This window comes from Neophocaena asiaeorientalis, unplaced genomic scaffold (assembly GCF_003031525.2).
Source record: "Neophocaena asiaeorientalis asiaeorientalis breed wild unplaced genomic scaffold, Neophocaena_asiaeorientalis_V1.1 scaffold134, whole genome shotgun sequence".
Lineage (NCBI taxonomy): Eukaryota > Metazoa > Chordata > Mammalia > Artiodactyla > Phocoenidae > Neophocaena > Neophocaena asiaeorientalis.
This window is the reverse complement of record NW_020185339.1, coordinates 11,482,686-11,496,877: the sequence shown is the minus strand read 5'-3', so window position 1 is coordinate 11,496,877 and position 14,192 is coordinate 11,482,686. Positions and strand designations below refer to the sequence as shown.

The following is a 14,192-nucleotide window of genomic DNA, read 5'->3' as shown; positions in this document are numbered from 1 at the left end:
TGTAAAAGTTGGAAAATAAAGCAGTAATTACTAGGAGCCAGCATGAAATTGCTAAGTAGTCTGAAATGTCTTCTTTTAAATCATAGGGGCTGTCATATTCAAGTTCATTTTGCTGATTATTTAAGTAGCACCACTGTTATAGCTTCCATGCTCCATAAGGAAGGACTAGATTACACTTACACAAAATCAGGAAAGAGATGATGTTTTTCATTTTACATAAAGCTTTTCTGAACTTTGGTGTCTGTATCTTCAAAATATGGGCATAATAACCTCTGATCTACCTCCTGATATAAAGCATGAGAAAGTGATTTTAAAATGTTGGTGACATGTAATAAAGAAATTTTAATAAACAAGAAGAAAAAGATGGGTGGAGGGAAGATAAGGGAGAAAAGAATGAAGGTAAGGAGGAAATCTATGTGTAACAAAAACAATTGTAGGGCAGAAAAAGACTTTAGTGGAAGAACCCTATCATTTTTTAAAAGTAAGTGAAATAAGGGAATTCCCTGGCAGTCCAGTGGTTAGGACTCAGCACCTTCAGTGTGGTGGCCCGGGGTTCAATCCCTGGTTGGGGAACTAAGATCCCGCAAGCTGCACAGCATGGCCAAAAATAATAATAATAAGTGAAATAAGGTCCAGAGAAGTTAAATGACTTGTGTGAAGTCTTGCAGCAAGTTAATAGTGAGGAAAAAGTAAGCCAAAAAGGGAAAGAAAAAAAAACCTGAGTGTTAAAAGACAAATGGGTTCTTCGAAGACATGACCTGGAAAGCCTATTAAAACTCACCAGGCCCTTTCATTTACCTCTGAAAATACTACTCAGCCAAGGGGACCGATGTTGGACCGTGGTTCCCTGCACAGTAATCTTCCCGAGGGTCCCAATCAGAGAACAGGGTCAAGTACCTCTGCCACTCTCAGTGCTCATCCCATTTTGTTCACTCACCTCTCTCCCTCCAGACCAAAGTCCAGAGAGGAGAAATCAGGGCCCACACTTGAGTGCTTTGCTCTCATCCCACCATTTTACAAAACGAAGCTACCAAAAACAAACAAAAAAACCCTTGGATCCCTTTAGAGATTCAAATTACTGTAGAGATTCAAAGAAACATACATTCTCAAAAATATTTTAGTTGGTTGTTACAACACCCAAACCTCTGCTTATTTGATTTATCTGAAGAGGAATGTGTCTACTGTAACTTACTGATTTTTTTTTTTTTTTACTTTTTATGGCAGTTAAGTCAGCAAAACTAACAATGATAGGACAATTTGAGTCTTCTATATGGAGAGATATCTTTAAGGATAAAAAAAATTTTATGTGATATAAAAAGATATAAAAGTTTTTCCTATTAAGTTGTATCTTATTATAGAAATGAAGATGATGAAAGAGACATTTCTGTGAAATAATTTTAGAAACAGAGAGGAAAACAAAAAACAAAACCTTCCAGCCAAATGGTATGTGGGTCTCAAGGGTTGGAATGTAGTTGCCCAGAGATTTGTTAGTTCAAATCTTCACAGGAAAGATGTGTGTGCACTTCTCACTATTTGTGTACTCATTTATATAAAAGTCTTTTTTCCCCTATAGTTTATATGTATTTAATTTTTTAACTGCTAAAACCATCCCACGTGGTAAAGAAATGAGGGGAAGGATGCAATGATTTCCTTAAATTGTGGTTTTGGACAATGAGATATATCTTCCACCAGCACAACGAATAACTAATAGCCCGTCATAAATTCCTTTGTTTTAAGACAAATTCCCCTGATAACACAGGTCAGTGGTTATACAGATTAGTTCTGAATATAGTCTGTGGCTCTCAAAGTCCTTGCCCAGAAAAGAAAAACAATTCATGTGAAGTGAGCTATGATTCAGGAAATGTAACAGAAAGGTATTTACCCTAACAATAATTTAAACTAATAAAATAAATAAATAGAACGTTTTTACTTTCTCCTTTTCATTTCCAAAGTCAGTGACTCAGAAACCATCAAGCTACTCGATCACATAGCAGCAGTAAGAGTCGATAAGCCCCCATTTTCAGGCTAGATTTTAGAACTCAAAAAGTGTACTGTTGAAGTCATGACTATGAACAGGATAGTTAAGGACATTTCGGCTGAAATAACAGTTCCTGGTCAGTTTAGTCTGATCAGTTAAGCCACCTGTGATCGTCAACCAAGTCTGAGTCTGTCTTAATTCAATAAGCAACTCTTTTATAGCACGGTCCTATGCAAACCATGTCCTTCAGTTTACATATAGTACTTTGGATAACTAATCAAATGCATGTGGGTTATATAGAATATAACCAAAAATATGAAATGTTGGCTACCTACGTTTCACCTTGACACAAATGGTTTGCCAGGTAGGATTCTTCTTTTTTCTCCACCGTATTCCACCACTTACCTCCTCCACCACAGCTGTGTTACACCAGCAGCTCCTGTTTGAACTGCTGTAGTCGCCTCCTGTGCTTCCACTTTTGCCCCAAAGTCTATTCCCCCTTTAAAAGGGTCCTGTCAGGGACTTCCCTGGTGGCACAGTGGTTAAGAATCCACCTGCCAACTCAGGGGACACAGGTTTGAGCCCTGGTCCGGGAAGATCCCACATGCTGCGGAGCAATGAAGCTTGTGCGCCACAACTACTGAGCCCACGCACCACAATTACTGAAGCCCGCGCGCCTAGAGCCCGTGCTCTGCAACAAGAGAAGCCACCGCAATGAGAAGCCTGCGAAGAGTACTACTACTCTGCAGCGAAGAGTAGCCCCTGCTCACCGCAACTAAAGAAAGCCCACGCACAGCAATGAATACGCAACGCGGCCATAAATAAATAAATGTATTAAAAAAAAAAGGGTCCTGTCAGAAGGGCACAGGCTCCGGACGCGCAGGCTCAGCGGCCATGGCTCACGGGCCCAGCCGCTCCGCGGCATGTGGGATCTTCCCAGACCGGGGCACGAACCCGCGTTCCCTGCATCGGCAGGCGGACTCTCAACCACTGCGCCACCAGGGAAGCCCCAGAAGAGCCCTTTTAAAACACAGAACTGATCACATCACTCCCCTGCTCGAAGTCCCTACTGTGGCCTCCAGAGCCCTATGTGGAGTGACTCTGGACACTGCTCCAACCTCACCTGCTGTCACTCTCCCCTTGGCCATTCCACTCCACTCATGCTGGTCTTCTTGCAGTTTCTGGACCACGCCAGGCACACTCCCTCCTCGGGCCTTTTGCACCACTGTTCCTTTCACATAGGTCCCTGCATGGCTCAGTCCTCTGCTGAAATGCCCTCTCAGCAGAAGGGTTTCCCCAACCATCAACCATCGTACCTGTAAATAATAGCCCATTGCCCTCACAATCACTGCCCATGGCTCCCTATCTATTCCCTTGCCTACTTTTTGTATAAAAAAAAATTTTAAAGGAGAGTTTTATTTTTTTAATTTTTTTTTAATATCGGAGTATAGCTGATTTACAATGTTGTGTTAGTTTCAGGTGTATAGCAAAATGATTCAGTTATACATATATCCATTCTTTTTCAGATTCTTTTCCCCTATAGGTTATTACAGAATATTGAGTAGAGTTCCCTTTGCTATATAGTAGATCCGTGTTGATTATCTATTTTATATATAGTAGTGTGGATGTGTTAATCCCAAATTCCTCATTTATCCCTCCCCCCCACCTTTCCCTTTTGGTAACCATAAGTTTGTTTTCTATGTCTGTGAGTCTGTTTCTGTTTTGAACAGTATGGAGTTTCCTTAAAAAACTGAAAATAGAACTACCACATGATCTAGCAATTCTACTCCTTGGCATATATCCGGAGAAAACCATAATTCGAAAAGATACATGCACCCCAGTGTTCATTACAGCACTATATACAATAGCCAAGGCATGAAAGCAACCTAAATGTCCATCAACAGATGAACGGATAGAGAGTTTTATATACATAGTGTAAGCTATTAAGTGATTTATTGTAAAATAGGTAATTTATTATATTTCTTCTTAGGCCCTTCTTTTGCCAGCTTTTTGATTAGAGATTTAAAGAAATTTTTTGCAAAATATAACAAAACAAGGTTCTTTAGAGTTGCTTTTGGCATTCGTGGTCTGCACATAATTGTATTGCATTTTTAACAACTAAATGAATTCCACATGAAGAGAGCTATGCTTACTCTCCCTCCTCTCCCTTGAAACCCGCAGACGTCTTGCCGGAAACGCTTTGACATACATTCCCAAGGGAGCATTTGCTGGCCTTTACAGTCTTAAAGTTCTGTAAGTAAACCGGGTATTGTTTGTTATAATTCTGATTTTAGTGTCAAGTGGATGCTAATTAACTTGTAAAGATTGAGTTCCTCCAATAAACTATTTAGAGTCATGAGATAATTCATCTAAATTCCAGTCTGCCTTCTTTGATACCATAGAAACATGTGATACCTGGCTGGATTTGTGTGTGAAAAAACTTCATCTCTCCTTTTCTAACCTTAATGTCAAAACTTTGTTTGCCCCTAAATAACCAACTTATCAACTCAAACTTGTGAAAGCGTATTTCCCTTTCCTTTTGTGCTATGAAGTTGGGGGGAGTTTTTTGAGTCATTTTGATTCAAGTGAATAAATCACTATTATGCTGACATAATGAGATCACAGCCTCAAACCATTTGCAGGATTTGTTTCCTTGTGATGCGCTGAATAAGGCTCAGGTTAAAAAAAAAAAAATCAAGTTTATGCTCCACTTGTGAATAGATGTAGAAAAGCCTAGTGCATAGTAGATACAATGAGTAGTTGTTTAATTGAGAAATGTTAATTCATTGAGACTTGTAAAAAATGGGCTTTCTTACTATTTAATGTCCAACTTCCTAATTTTCTATCAGAAAACTCATTATCACTGATACCTCCTTCTTCTAGTACCCATTGTTTAATTTTCTTTCAGTCTATTCTTTGTAGAAAAGAAAGGGACCTTGGTAGAGAAAATAGATAACACAAGTTGAAATTCATACCAGGAAAGTTTTATCTCAGGGAAAACAACCTGATTTTATCTCCTTTGAGATAAAAGTTATAAACTCTAAAAAGGCATTTGATGTATTTCTGCTTAATAGAAATTGCATTTCATTGACCTGAGGGATACATAGGCTATTTTAAAAAGCAATTTTATTTAAATTTAATATTTTGTTAAAAGGTAAATTCAAAAGCAGAACTGTTATTTGGTCTTGGCCTACTTAGGTGATTGGGTTTGATCTCCCTACCCTTGAGTTATTTTTACTATTAGGTAGCAATATTTTTAAGTTGTCATACTTCCAAATCCTAAGGTTAATCCATTATGTGGTGAAATTCTAGTCTGTAGCACCAACTCTAATGTGCCTATATTTCCACGAATCCAGCAAAATATTTGGAACCATTCAAAATGCATCACATAAATCAAGTTTAGATGAGACACCTAAGATGTTTTCCCTGTGTCGAAATAGGTACCACTAAGTATTTTGGAAACTTGTTAAATAAATTATATTGGAATGAATTATTTTAATTCATTGACAAAATGTATATTGGATATACCGAACTAGATTGTGTGTGTGTCTGCACGTGCGCGTGTATGCACACACACCACTCAAAGTGGCATTGAACAAATTATTGCTGGAAAGACAAAGATCAATAAGTATGGCCATGCCCTTGAAGAGTTTATAATCTAGTGGTAGATTGTGGGATCAAGATACTGTGACCAAGACAGATGAACAGATCACTCTGATTCTGTGGAACTACAGAGGTTGGGAAGGACTCTGTCCAGTCTGATGGTTCAAATTCGACTTCCTAGGAGAGATGTTTCTCCAAAGAGTTGACCTAGAAGCCAAACCTTGAACCAACCATCCACATAAGGTAGCCGACTGAGGGGACACTATACATAGAGACACAGAGGCAGGAGGAACCTGGGAGGAACAGACAGCCCTACGCAGGTGGTACTTAAGCATTCAGGAGAAGGTATCTGGAGAAGAGCCTGGAGAGAGAGAAAAGGTCCTGGTCACCGGGATCCTGTATGTCATGTCAAAAAAGCATAGATATTATTATGTCCTAAGCATGATGAGAAGCCAAGAAAAAGATGTAAGCAAGAAAATGACACTTTCAGACTTTGCTCTTCAGCTGTATCATTATCAATGTGAGGGGGATGCAAAAGGAGCAAGACCCCTGCCAGGAATAGTATTCACTCTTCTCTTTATTTTGCTGACTTAAAGACTAGTATTCAATGAGCAAATCAACTGTCAAATATTTGGAAAGTATTTAGTGTTAGAGCAATGCTTCTCAACCATGGTCATCACGCCTGCCACAGAAAGTTCTGGAAATCTGTGGAAGCATCTTTGGTTTTCCAGGTGATAGGCGTGTAGTAACTTGTCCTGTGATGAGCTGCTCAGCCCAGCATAAAGAATCCCCCTGCATCCTTCTTGACTTCTGACTGTCCCTCCACACCAAACTTCAATCAATAATACTTTCGCATGTAATCATACTGAAAGGTTTTACATGAAGTTCTGCATATGCCTAATAATCTGTACAGGAAAAATTAAATGGTATAAATATAATCTCTCAAAATCATTGACTAGTTAACACAGATCGTGCATCCTGTGATTTCTACCCACATATTTATTTGAAAATGATATTAGCGCAGTAGAAGAATTACCTCAGAAACCACAAAACAAATTAAAGCTATGTAACTGTGAAGTTGTAAAACGTCTTCTTAAAAATAACTATCATTAACTTAGCAGAGAAACATGAAACACAGGGCTCTCATTGAATCTCATTAACAAAGTCTGCTTTATAGATACTTCGTATATGGCCTTTTAGAATGTTGGGAACACAATCGTACAAAATCTGTGCTGAGATAACTACACAATGATTTGTTTTTGGGGGGTAGCCTGTTGCATTTTTAATATTACTCTTCCACTATCCGGCAGGGTCTACCAACCAACTTCTATGCAGGTGGTATCATGACTATTTCTTTTTCCAGTTTAGCCTCAATTCCTTCTTACCTATGGCGGGGTGTGCTCCCAAGGGCCTCTTGAAGTACTGCAGAACAGATGCTCACCTCAGCGTGCAATGGATTTGAGATAGGATGGATGTTCTCTGTGGTATTTCAGTCCTATCTCGTAAAAGAGAGAGAATTATTTTGATATCACCCTTATCTATAAGGAACACTCATTTGTGAGAATGTAACACTTTCTTATTTTCTCCACTGCAACATCTATAATATGTCTTGGTATGTTATCTTTGTTTTAATAAAAGTTATTTCCTTCTTTCCCATAAAGCATTACATAAAATAAGTATAATCTGTTATATGTCTTAACTGTAGATCTTATTCTAGTATCCATTTAGACCTCTACTCTCATCTCCCTGTTTTTGCACAGAATAACTTCTGATCATGTTACTTTTCTCATACCCAACCTTATTCATTAAAAGTGGAGGCAAACATCTGACTCTTTCATAGAAATACCTCCTAGGATAGTCATGTCTGAGCATCACATATATAATAATACATATAATCCCTTTATTATAAATTACTTTTATTTCTCCTTTATCATACAGTTAGGGCAGTACATTATGTTGATATTTTTTCTTTAAAATGATGTGTGTAAATGGCTATATTTTTATGAATTTTGTCTTAATATAATGGATGAAGTGTTACAAAATATTTGGTATTAAAGGGAGAATTAGGTCCAATAGGGTTGAGAACCACAGTGCTAGAGGTAAAATGCTGAACAAGACAGGCCTGGTCCTACCATTGTGGAAAGTGACTCAAATGTTTTATAAAGTCCAAAAGTCATTGGAAGAAAGAAATAACTGCTTATATTGTAGCATGGTGAGAAAGATAATATACAAGTAATATTCATCTGGGGCCCTGATCATATAAGGAGGGTAAGAAAGGATCTGGAAAAGAAGAGAAAGGTAAGAGTAATCCAATCCTAGAAGATAGGAAATGAAGATAGCAACAGCCCTCCTTGTTGAAGACTGTTTTATATCAAAAATTTTGTTACTCTGAGCTCTGGAAGATCACTAAAATTTAAGATGATTATCCCTGTAAATATTGGCCTCATAAAAGGTTACTGGCTTAGTATTGCAAAATACCCAGTCCCATGGAATTCTGAACCAGGCTATCCTCAACAAAGGTTCATTTTCTTGTGTAGGCCATTCAGTGGAGAAATGGCTTATCCTCTTGCCACCAGCACCAGAACCAAAGCCACATGGAGGTGATGGATAAAACTAACCATAGGAAAGTCACAACTAAAATTTTCTCCTTCCCAGAAAAGAGCCTGGATAGCTACTTGATATCTAAACATAGGACAAGTAGGCAGAAGAAATACCTAAGGATCAAGCCATTGTTACAGAGTCCTCTTTCAACGTATAATTTCCTCTCACCTGCTTCACAGTACCTGTACTTGACCTTATTTAGTCCTGTTGGCCAAAAAAAAAAAAAAAAAAAAAACCAAAAAATTTATTGTTAAAGTAGCTTGGGGACACTGCATGTAATTGTGAATATTTTACAGTTTTAAAGCTCCTCGGGGAAAGAGATTAAGAAAATATGAAGTCATCCTTTGCCCCTAGAGATAGTGTTTCATTTTCTTTTCTCACCCATATGTGAATGATAAAAATGAAATTGTAAGTGCCTAAACCCATATTCAGTTCGTGGTACATTCTGCTTGTATTTGCTGCATTGAATAAAGGATTATTTATAAGAGAAATCTGCAACCATGTTGTGAATGCTCTGTTTTAATTGCACTCCATAGTGCTATGAATCCTTTAATTGTTTTGTTTCCCACTGGAATATCTTAAACAAAAACAGGATTTTCTAATTAACTCACTGAAGACCTATAAGGTTATAATGGAGATAATTTGCTCTTGTTTTGTCATTTGAAAGTAATTAAACAAAAGTTCTTTATTTAAGGAGAGATCAGGACTTAAGTGATTTTCTTTAATTATATTTTTGGTATTTAACTGGTAGAAGTGGTTGAAAATTAAATTGCTGGGAGGTAGCTCAGGGGTAGCTTTAAAAGGTATCATTAGTAAAGCTTGTTTAAGTTCCATTTTCTGAAGGTAGATATATAGAGCTACTGAGAAACTTTGCAACTATTCAAAGAAGAAAAGCCATTTAAATATCTCTTATCCTCTACTCCAGTTTTCCAATATTCTAGAAAGACCACATTATAAGAGTTTCACTGTCTGGTTAGCAAAGCATAGGAGGACAGTTCGGTACACACTTTGAGCCAGTAATATATTACCTACAAAGTTTACACATCAATTAAGTCTATTATCTGTATCTTATCACTTAAATTTATCACACAATTAGTGAGTGACTTTGAAAACATTTCTGTCAAGTTAAAATTATATCATATATTCAAACTGCTTGGAAAGGTATAAAATAACATATAAACGTAAACTTTTAATATTTAGGTAAATTATGCAAAATACGGCATTCAAGCTACAATTTTCCCAATTACCTAACCGGTAATTGAAGTGTGAAGTCTCTCTAAATCTTGACTTTGTTCATAAGGAACCAACATATTTTGAGACTTTTGACTTATGAAATGTTAATTGAATCCAAGTTTAAAATAATGAAATTACTTGTTTAAAACTGTTGGATTGGGCTTCCCTGGTGGCGCAGTGGTTGAGAGTCCGCCTGCCGATGCAGGGGGCATGGGTTTGTGCCCCGGTCCGGGAGGATCCCACATGCTGCGGAGCGGCTGGGCCCGTGAGCCATGGCCGCTGAGCCTGCGCGTGCGGAGCCTGTGCTCCGCAACGGGAGGGGCCACAGCAGTGAGAGGCCCGCGTACCACAAAAAAAAAAAAAAAAAGAAACTGTTGGATTACAAGTGACAGAATTATGATCCTTAGAAAACACAATCTCAGCCATGGTGAGAAGAGCATAAATTTTATGATCTCCAAATATTTTACACGTCTTATTTGATAGGAGCTCATATTTGCATATATGAAAGTATCGGGAGGGGCCCCACCAGTGAGGGGCCCGCGACCAACAAAAAAAAAAAAAAAAAAGAAACTGTTGGATTACAAGTGACAGAATTATGATCCTTAGAAAACACAATCTCAGCCATGGTGAGAAGAGCATAAATTTTATGATCTCCAAATATTTTACACGTCTTATTTGATAGGAGCTCATATTTGCATATATGAAAGTATAATAAATGCCTTCATATTGTAATCCACAAACAACTTATCAATCAGATGGTATTATTCTATTCCCATCACACAAATAAAAGTCCAACGGTCAAGAAGGGTAAATGGTTTGCTTGCCAAGACTCAAAACTTAGACCTTATCTCCAATCTCAATGTAGCTCAAGTTCAGGTGAAAATATTCTTAGAAATACTTAGCAGAGCCTAGGGTGGTTCTCAGTGTGTGGTGCCTTGCCCAGCAGCACCAAGATCACCTGAGAGTTTGTTAAAAATGCAAATTCTCTGGCCCATACCCAGATCTACTGAACCAGGAACTTTGAGGGTGGAACACAGAAAACAGTGTTCTAACAAGCCTTCCAGTGAATTCTGATGACCCCTAAAGTTTGAGAACCACTGGCATAGAGGTGGGTTTTTTTGGCCAATTTTATTTTCTCATTAATTAAAATGTCACTATATCATTAGTTTTGAGAAGAGTACTTATCAGTTTATACAGAAAGGGCCAACCTTTATTGAATGCTTACCAGGCAGCAGGTATTGTTCTATGTACTTTCGCTCATTAGATCATCACAATAAGCCCTGGGGGTGGATATTATTACTGATCACTGAGACGTGGAGAGATTGAATGATTTCCCTGAGGCCACGGGGCTACTGGCAGGGAAGAGGTAGTCAGATCCGAGAACCCATGCTCTTAATCATACTGTGAAAGGCATACAACCTGAGAATTTGTACGATTATTCCTCAAGAGAATGCTGCAAGGGACAGTGGAAAGTACATCAAGCTTCGGAGTCAGACATACCTGGCGTTGAATCCCAGGTAGTCATCTGATGAAAAGAGACTTCAATTGTGGAGATAAGAGAACCAGGCAAATTATTTCTGAAAATCCAAGTATAAATTTGTGACCTAACAAGTAGAAATATTTATTTAAAATGTCTTTTAAAAATGCTTTCCTAAAATAGTTCCCTGCCCTCTGGCTTACATAGACCATGAAATACTGGCTGGGGGTTGGGCGGAGTGGCTGCGAAATTATTGCACTATAAACATTTATGAATGAGGTAGCAAAGTATAAGAAATCTAGCAGGAATTTTTCCATACTATTTCCCACTAGCAGTGATATATTTTATTTCACTGTTGCCAGGTGTCTCCATTCTGTAGTCCCCATGTTCTGATCAGAACTGTTGAACCTAGGTGAGCAAAAGTGTAATTGTTCACGAGAAGCATTAATTTATATCAAAATATCATGCACAAGGAGGGAGAAGATCTTTAATATCCTCCTACTCTTATCCTTATTTCCATTTTGTCTAATCTAATTGTCATCACAGTGATTCTTTTAAAGCATAAATAAGATCACATCATTCCCCCCCACTTAAACCCTTCAACAAGAGCTTATCACCACATTTAAAATAAAGCCTGCAAGTCCTTCATGAGATGTCCTTAGGTTGTCTCCCAATCTCTTGCTCTCAGTTACTCCTCCTCAGTCACAATGACCCTTTGCTCCTCCTTTAACAAGTCAAGCAAGCTCCGGCCTCAGGGCCTTTGCACTTGCTCTTCCCTCTTCCTCAGTAACTTTCCAGATGTTCCCATGTTTTGTTCCATGACGCCATTCTGGTCTCTACTCAAATATCACCTCCTAAGAGAGATCTTCTCTGACCACCTTTAGAATAAAATTCTCACCCCTTGTTACCATCTATCCCAAATCCATGTTTTGTTTTCTGTTCATAGTACCTATCACTTGTCTCAAGTTATATACTCATTTGTTAATTTTAAATTATCTGTCACTCCTCACAGGCCAAGGTTGTGCCTGATGCTCAGCTGTTTCCCTGACACCTAGAACAGTGCCTGACACTGCTATGCTAGTTATTGTTAATTATTGCTGTCTTTAATGGTTTCTTTTTCATTTGTTTCAATGTGCAGCATGCTGCAGAATAATCGTCTAAGACAGGTACCCACAGAAGCTCTACAGAATTTGCGAAGCCTTCAATCACTGTAAGTATAGTTGAAATTCCAACATGTTCTCAGTTTGGGAAGGAGCATTGAAATGTCCAAATGACCGTTTTAGTAAGTTCCTTGGGTGGGGACCATACCTGAATAAGTTGCCAGTGAGAGTTTCCATTAGAGCAACAATTCTTTGCATCCTCATTAAACAATATGTATGAGAGAGACCAGTGTTGGGGTTTGAGGTTTCAGGGCAGAGACTGGATCAGAAAACATGCAGTGAAAAGCCTCTTGTATATGTTGGTATCACAGGACAAAAATCCAGGATCTTGTCCTATACTCCCCTATACAGTATTTTAGCTCCTGAATTCAAATCAGGAATAATACTTTCTCCTTTTATCTAGAAAAATGAGAGTCAAAATCTAGACCTCTTGGCATCTTCAGTTTCTTCTGTTTTTAGATTATCTGAGCTGCCCTGTAATGCAATTTTGCTGAGTCAAATAAAGGCTTAATTTTTTGAGTTCTGTATGTATACCAGGGGTCCTCAATTCAAGAAGCTAAGATCTAATGGTATCTCTTAAAGTCATACTGGGCAAGTCTACTAACCAGGAGCTTCCTCACCGCCACACACAGACGTACAAACATATTCACAAACAGTCCCACAGATATACACACACATACCTCAGATTCACACACCACACACAGACACACAAACACACACAGCAATGGTGTTGGTGTTCCTTACTCTGAATCCACAACTTTTCCATCAGGAGTTTCCACCCTCCTCTGATTTAAAACCTCTGAATGAATAAAAAGTAGTTATTCCTCACACAAAGAACTTTCTCACCAGCTAGATGTTTCGGAGCTTGTGTTGTAAGCAGTGGTTCACAGTGATTATTTGGCAACACTATGCCATGAGTTCTTGATCAGTATCTGCATCTCATCAGAATGTATAAGTGTGTTGGAAATGTTGCATGATTTCCAATATCCACATGTGTAATATATGTTTTCATCTTACTTACACTGGAGGTCCTCATCTGTCAAACAAAATAGTGGTTTCTGGTCTAGAATGATGAGGGAGATAAATGCATAAAAAAGGCAAATAAAATGCAAATAAATATTGCAGACTCGAGCTGAACATCATTGTAAAGAATACATCGGTTAACAATTACACATAGTTTGCTTAATGTCTTTTACTGAAGTGATACAAGAGAAGGAGGAACGTGAGATCTGGAGATGCTACTTTCTTCCTTTGATCTTTTTTCTTCTTTTTAATGAAAGCAAATCTGTACTTGAGACCATTTTAAGCTTTTTATTCCAGTCGAACAAAGTGACTTCCTAGGTTCTCACCAGCCTAGAGATAAACAAGCCCACAAGAGCCCCTTTGTGGCACGGGGTGGGTCTGCTGCATTTTCAGGAACTCTGTAATGACATCACAGTATCACTCCCCCTTTGTGGCACAAGCCTTTTCCTGAAGGAAAGAACCAGCCAGAGCAGCAAAACACCCTGGAGGTGGGTTATCTGTGTCAGGGCACGGGGTCTAATGGCTGAATTGAAAAACGAGATAATAGCAGTGGCCAATAGGATCTTTAAACAGCTGTGAGGCAGGCGGAAGATAGAAGGATAAGAGTTTGTAACCAAAAGCCACTATCAGCTGAAAGAAGATCACAAACAGAACACCCACAGAAGTGAACCCTTTGAGAAAGGGAAAACCATGAATCTTTTGTTCGCTCGAACTGGGTGGTGCCTCTCTGATCAAGGTGTTCAGATTTAGTTTCTTACCGTCTAGATATTTATTGTTCACCAGGTGTCTCTTGCATTTGGTGTCTGGTTCACAAAAACAATGACTTTTGAAACCTTATAAATATGTGTTCCCTGTGAAAAAGCCAAGGGTTAACTTTCTAGCAGGATGCTTATCGCATCCAAACTGAGGCATCGAGATAGATCTTCAGCCCCCAGCGCACACCGGATTGTATCGGCCAGTTATGTAATGTTTGTCCGGGGTCCCTTTGCCCAGAGCACGGCAGACCATGTGAGGTGCTGAATGTTGGCAGTGTGTGCAGCTATGACACTTTGTCTCACTTACATTTTTTGTGCTACTTTGGTACAAGCATGAAGATATGACTCAAAAAAACATACAC

At 38.6% G+C, this 14,192-nt stretch overlaps 1 protein-coding gene across 6 annotated transcripts in view; it reads left to right on the top strand.

The window, feature by feature from the left end:
• The window catches only part of LGR5 (leucine rich repeat containing G protein-coupled receptor 5), a 121,189-nt gene that overhangs the window by 68,750 nt on the left and 38,247 nt on the right, over positions 1-14,192 (top strand). For 4 of the 6 annotated variants that reach the window (XM_024737171.1, XM_024737169.1, XM_024737168.1 and 1 more), the window contains exons 3-4: positions 4,160-4,231; positions 12,031-12,102. In XM_024737171.1, the coding sequence (XP_024592939.1) occupies positions 4,160-4,231; positions 12,031-12,102 (144 nt within the window). The remainder of the gene's footprint in view (positions 1-4,159; positions 4,232-12,030; positions 12,103-14,192) is intronic. The other 2 variants (XM_024737170.1, XM_024737167.1) reach the window with 1 other exon arrangement.